This window comes from Babylonia areolata, chromosome 11, assembly GCF_041734735.1.
Source record: "Babylonia areolata isolate BAREFJ2019XMU chromosome 11, ASM4173473v1, whole genome shotgun sequence".
Taxonomy (NCBI): Eukaryota; Metazoa; Mollusca; class Gastropoda; order Neogastropoda; family Buccinidae; genus Babylonia; species Babylonia areolata.
Window position 1 is genome coordinate 10122788 of NC_134886.1, and position 6604 is coordinate 10129391.

The 6604-nt window shown below is 44.9% G+C and overlaps 1 protein-coding gene across 2 annotated transcripts in view; it reads right to left on the reverse strand.

The window, feature by feature from the left end:
- The window catches only part of LOC143287505 (uncharacterized), a 12299-nt gene extending 5932 nt beyond the window's left edge, over window positions 1-6367 (reverse strand). For both annotated transcript variants that reach the window (XM_076595539.1, XM_076595538.1), the window contains exon 1: window positions 5511-6367. In XM_076595539.1, coding sequence (XP_076451654.1) covers window positions 5511-5555 — 45 coding nt within the window. In that variant the 5' untranslated portion in view covers window positions 5556-6367. The remainder of the gene's footprint in view (window positions 1-5510) is intronic.
- Between the last annotated feature and the right edge of the window lie 237 nt (window positions 6368-6604).

Consider the following 6604-nt stretch of genomic DNA (forward strand, 5'->3'; position numbering starts at 1 on the left):
AGAGAGATTATATGATTTGTTCGCCAGACGACAGGGATAATTATATTGTGATATCATAATTTTACGAGACCATTGGCAGAAAATAGATTCTACGATCTACACTGGACAGTTCGATAGGCACTATTTTATCAAGTTATGACATCGTTTACTGCGCACAGTTTGAATCATAAATGTGTCAAATGACTTGCCAAGCTCGCAGTTCAAAGCGTCTCTGCACTTCAAAAGCTCCCATTCATGATAGAATTGTCCCATGTCATTGCAACACTGATTTCTCCGTCGCCCAAACACGTATGCTGAAGTGTATAGTATGAATAAGAGAAATTATTTAGCCACTCTTAAGGGAAATGATTAGAAAGCATAATATGTTTTCACGTGGTGACTTAGCAAAATATTTAGGGAAATATTTAGAACGCATACGATGTTCACAGTGATCTCTCTCTCATGCATACTCTGTGTGTGTGTCCGTGTGTGTGTGTGTGTGCGTGTGTGTGTGTTTATTTTGGGGTCTGAGTGGGTGTAAGATGCCATGCTTTGTGTAGAAACTCATCGCCGCATCAAGGATTGAGATTGAACATCTTTTAACATGAGACAAGATTTGTTTATTCATTTCCCCCTTCAACCTCAATATCCCCCCACCCCCACCCCCACCTCCACACACTTCCCATCGCCCCCCACACCCACACCCCTCCAGACACCCTACCCCCTTCCTCCCTCCGTCCCCAATGTCGCTCTCCATCTTCCAACCACTCATACTCACTCCTCTCTCTCAGTTTTGCCCAGAGGGCCGGATTTAAAAAGAAAAAGAAAAAAAAAGCAGTTATGCTTATTCCCTTACCCTCTGAAAATTCGTTCGTTCGTTCATTCTCTCTCTCTCTCTCTCTCTCTCTCTGCCCGACGAATTTCTCTCCGTCCCCCCCCCCCTTCCCAGCACTTATCTTTAATGCCCTTCTCCCCCCCCCCCCCCCCCCACTCCTCCCCGCCCCAACCTCCCTCCCCCACCCTCACAGAAGGACAATCTGGCTTTGCAAACAATCAGCAGCCCTCTTACTCACTCGACCACCACGCCTTCTCTCTCTCTGCCCCTTCAATCGAGTCACTCACCACTCCCACCATGCACCTGAACCCCCCCCCCCCCCCCCCGGACCCCCAAACCCTACGCCTTCCCCCCTGGAGAGGTCATCGGAGCGTGCAGAAGGCGGTGTGTGTGTGTGGAGGGGATTGAGGGGGGTGGGAAGGGGACCGCATTCAAGCGGAACGGGTCTTTGTTTGGGGTTCCCTTCTCCTGACTGACTCTTGTCGGACACGGTGGGTTGGACTGGGGAGTGGGGGGCGGGGAGAATGGGGGGGGGGAGTCAAGGGGGGTCAACCGTCACTGACCATAACCCGATTGTTGACGCTCTTGTCCTCCTCAACTCGACACTTTGTTGATTTTATACAACTGCTCTCTCTCTCTCTCTCTCTCTCTCTCTCTCTCTCTCTCTCTCCTTTAATTAAACAAAAGCTTGAAGCCTGAAGCTTGAGCCATCGAGGAACGGTACAGAGTTGGACACTCAGCTGGGAGGGAGACAGAGAAAGTGAGAGAGAGAGAGGGGGGTGGGGTGTGGTTGTGGTGGTCAGAGCTAGAGGTTCTCTTGTATTGTCTCGCCACCTTTGGCTGGGTTCCCTCTCTCTCTCTCTGTCAATGTGCCGTTATTAGGTCTTCCCTAACTAAACACCGTTCAGTGTCTGTGGGGGGCCCGGGGGTGTGCGGTGGTGAGGTTTGCGTGGGGCGGGTAAGAGGTGATGTGCTTGTGTGTGTGTGTAGTTGTATTTGTAGTTCTCTTTTTATCCCAACAGATTTCTCTGTGTGAAATTCGGGCTGCTCTCCCTAGGGAAAGCGCGTCGCTATACTACAGCACCACCCACCCACCCCTTTTTTTTCCCCCTTGCGTGCAGTTTTATTTGTTTTTCCTATCGAAGTGGATTTTTCTACAGAATTTTGCCAGGAACAACCCCTTTGTTGCCGTGGGTTCTTTTACGTGCGCTAAGTGCATGCTGCACAAGAGACCTCGGTTTATTGTCTCATCCGAATGACTAGCGTCCAGACCACCACTCAAGGTCTAGTGGAAAGGAAATATCGGTGGCTGAGCCGTGATTCGAACCAGCGCGCTCAGATTCTCTCGCTTTCTTGGCGGACGCGTTACCTCTAGGCCATCACTCCGCTCTGTGTGTGTGTGTGTGTGTGTGTGTGTGTGTGTGTGTGAGTGTGCGTGCGTATGCGTGTATACGCGTGTGTGTGTGTGTGTGTGCGTGTGCGCGCGTATGTGTGTGTGGCGTGTGTGCGACAGACAGACACACAGACACAGACACAGAGAGAGACAAAGACACAGAGAGAGAGAGACAGAGAGAGTTGTGGACAGAGACAGACAGAGACAGAGACAGAGAGAGCACTTGTCTGCCGAACACCGCACGACTGACAGAATGCGCTGTGTGGCGAAGAGCGGTGAGAGAGAGTGTGGTGGTGATGATGGTGGATCTCTAGAGGGAGGAGAGTGGTTGTGTGCGGGGGGGGGGGGGGGAGAGGGCAGGCTTGGGAGGGGGGGGGACGGTGAAGAGAGGAAAGGGAAAGGGGGAGAGAGGAACGGTTATAGGTGGGGGGTTTTTTAAGGGGGGAGGGGAGAGAGCAGATAGGCAGAGATACGTCAGAACATGCATTCAGGAAACACCAAATCATCAAACGACATGACAGGTACGAACACGATCTTTTTTTTTTTTGAGGGGGCGAGGGGTGGGTGGGGGGGGGCGGGGGGATGTTCTTATGTAAGCGGATGGGGTTGAAAAGGCAAAGCAAGGCAAGACAAGACAAGACAAGACAACTTTTATGTTTCCAAATGAAACCCAACTGAGGGTGAAGGAACGATGTAAAAGATACGCTTGAAACACTTTGTACACACATTGAATGAACGATAAACAACTCTTTTTTTTTAATCAGCAATGTTGCTTTATACAACCTCTCTCTCTCTCTCTCTCTCTCTCTCTCTCTCTCTCTCTCTCTCTCTCTCTCTCGTATTGTGTATTTTTGACCTCTTTCTAGGGGCCGGAGGCCTGGCGATTAAAGTTTTGTTCTTGTTCTTGTTCTCTCTCTCTCTCTCTCTCTCTCTCCCCGCCACCCCCATCAGCTTTCTTCCCCACCTCACCCCCACTCCACCCCCCACCCTTTCGACGCCCGACGTTAAGTATCCAATATGAAAGGCAGCGCTGAGAGAAAGATAACGTTAATCCGTGACAGGAGGAAAGAGAGAGAGGGAGAGGGGGGGAGAGGCAGAGGGAGACAGAGAAAGTGACAGAGGGAGACAGAGGCTGAGAGACAGAGACTGAGAGACAGAGAAAGAGACACGTGACAGAGGGACTGAGACAGAGACAGACAGAGAGACAGACAGACAGACAGACAGAGACAGAGAGAAACATACAGAGCCGGATTAGTCCCGGTCAATTGATCAAGCGGAATGCGAAATCTGCAGTCCAAAAGGTGGCAGCAGATCAACACTGGCCGAGTAAGAAGTGCCAATCAGCAGATTTGTTTGGCTCCCGAGAGCAGGGGAGAGGGGAGAGGAGGGAGGGTGTGTGTGTGTGTGGGGGGGGGGGGGGGAATGGAAGAGAAGCAATTGCTTAAGACGGGTCGTATGTACATGCACAGTGTGGGTAGGGGGGGTTAAGTCACCAAATGTTGCTGCTGTGAATAATTGTAAGCTTCGTCGTCAAAGCTAGCTATGCATTCTACCGTTGTCTTTTTTTCTTCTTTTTTTTTTCTGCGAAAATGTGAACTGAGAAAGAAAAAAAAGATTTACACATATCTAGAAATGCTCATCATAGGATGATGGTATGATGATGATAGGAGGAGAAGTGAGAAACCAATTGTTCAGCTGCTTTTTTCTTCTTCTTCTTCTTCTTCTTCTTCTTCTTCTTCTTCTTCTCTTTTTATTCTTTTTTTTTTTTTTACTGACATGTTCGATGATGTTATCGGTATTGTTTTCAGCGATGTGATGTTGCAGATTCATGACACTGCTTTATTTTTAGCAGTATAGAGAATTCAATTCAATACAATGTATTTTTCTCTTCAAAAGAATACCGTATAATGTAATACAATATAATTTATTTTTCAATGATGTTAGCAGTATAGAGAATTCAGTTCAATACAATGTATTTTTCTCTTCAAAAGAATACAGTATAATGTAATACAATATAATTTATTTTTCAATGATGTTAGCAGTACAGAGAATTCAATTCAATACAATGCATTTTTCTCTTCAAAAGAATGCAGTATAATGTAATACAATATAATTTATTTTTCAATGATGTTAGCAGTATAGAAAATTCAATACAATGTATTTTTCTCTTCAAAAGAATACAGTATAATGTAATACAATATAATTTATTTTTCAATGATGTTAGCAGTACAGAGAATTCAATTCAATACAATGCATTTTTCTCTTCAAAAGAATACCGTATAATGTAATACAATATAATTTATTTTTCAATGATGTTAGCAGTACAGAGAATTCAATTCAATACAATGCATTTTTCTCTTCAAAAGAATACAGTATAATGTAATACAACACAATTTATTTTTCAATGATGTTAGCAGTATAGAGAATCCAATTCAATACAATGTATTTTTCTCTTCAAAAGAATACAGTATCATGTAATACAACACAATTTATTTTTTCAATGATGTTAGCAGTATAGAAAATTCAGTTCAATACAATGTATTTTTCTCTTCAAAAGAATACAGTATAATGTAATACAATATAATTTATTTTTCAATGATGTTAGCAGTATAGAGAATTCAATTCAATACAATGTATTTTTCTCTAAGATGTTAGCAGTATACAGCGTTCAAAAGAATACAGTATGATTTTAATACAATAAAATTTATTATTCAATGATGTTAGGTGCAAACAGTCTTTTTTTCTTCTTTTTTTAATGTAATTTCTTCATTCATAAATTTCTCTACTTCTGATCAGTTGTTTTTTGTTTGTCTTTTTTGTTTTGTTTTGTTTTCTTTTTTTCTTTTTGGTTTCAGTCTTATCTTCTTAGTTTTACCTAGTAATACTCGCGCAGACATATCCCCGTATCAATCGTATATATGTATATGTATATATATATATATATATATATATATATATATATATATATATATATATAGAGAGAGAGAGAGACACACACACACACACACACACACACACACACACACACACATTTCAGTCGAATGAAATTATCCATTGATGAAACAGGCGAAACAGTAATGGCAAAGTATGCTTTCAAACACAGCCAACACATGAAAATCACTTTTTTAAAAATATCACACACACACACACACACACACACACACACACACACACACACACACACACACACACACGCATGCACGCACGCACGCACGCATAGACGGTGATGATGATGACGGCGATGATGATGATGATGATGATGACGATACACTGACCACAACACAACCCCCCTTGCCCCCTCACCTTCCTCCCCTCGCTCCCCGTGGTGGACACACGATCAGAATGCATAGTGCTGGGTGGAGGTGAAGGCTGTCAACGATTCCAGAGACTGAGAATTAAAAAAAAAAAAACAGGACACCAGTCAAAGACAGACAGTCATCCACACTGATTGGTCACCGTTGGACAGCTTCAGTTCCAGTCTTTCACAGGAGCTGGTGACGGAATCGAACGGTCAAGACAACTGGTCAGTCACAGAGCTATGATCGTCACAACACAGCACACTATCTGGGTGCCGTCAAACTCAGAGCCCAAAACTCCGCAACACGCGGCAACACGTAGAGACCCCTCTGAGCTATCATAGCATGTAGTTGGCACGGGATGCCAAACCAAACAGTCGTTCAACTTCTTGTGTTTGCTCCGACATTTCGTGAGAGCTGAAGAAAAGATACAAGATTGGGAGGAGAGTCAACTCCTTCAGTCATTCTTTCTCTCCTCCTTAACACTGATAAGTTAATTGCGAGTGTTGACAAAACTTCGTCTTCTCCAGCCAACACTCACACAATCTGTAACGAAGTGTTTAGGCCAACGGCTGGCCGACAGATAACATCATTTGTCTTGATGATCCGCAGAACAAACTGTAAACAGCCACTGACATGAGTGATATTATCAGCACAAACAAACAAGGAATTAATGAACAATGTCAGCTTCCAGAAGGTCCGTCGCTGTCAGTTTCAAGCCAGGCACAGGAAATGGCAGATCAGTCTTCAGGCATCTTCAGCTCTTTCTGACGTCTCCAAGGCAAAGTGACACAAGTGACAAAGGTGTCCCTGTCTCCTGGTCTATCTCTCTGCCTGCCCCTACCTGCCCGACTGCAGAACACAGGTAAGACGAATTCCGGAGCGTGTCGATTTCCAAGGTACGTATGCCAATCACGCGCCACGCCCCGCCCCCTCGTGCGGTTCTCGTGCCAGCCAAGCGGCGCAACTCGCGACCAAAACTATGCAGTTGGCAAGGTTCAAGTGTGCCGAGTTTAGTTCAGTTGGGTTGGGAACGGCGAGTGTTCGGGAATGTCGGGTTGTTTGGAGTGTGCGTGTTAACCAAATTGTTTCTCTCTCTCT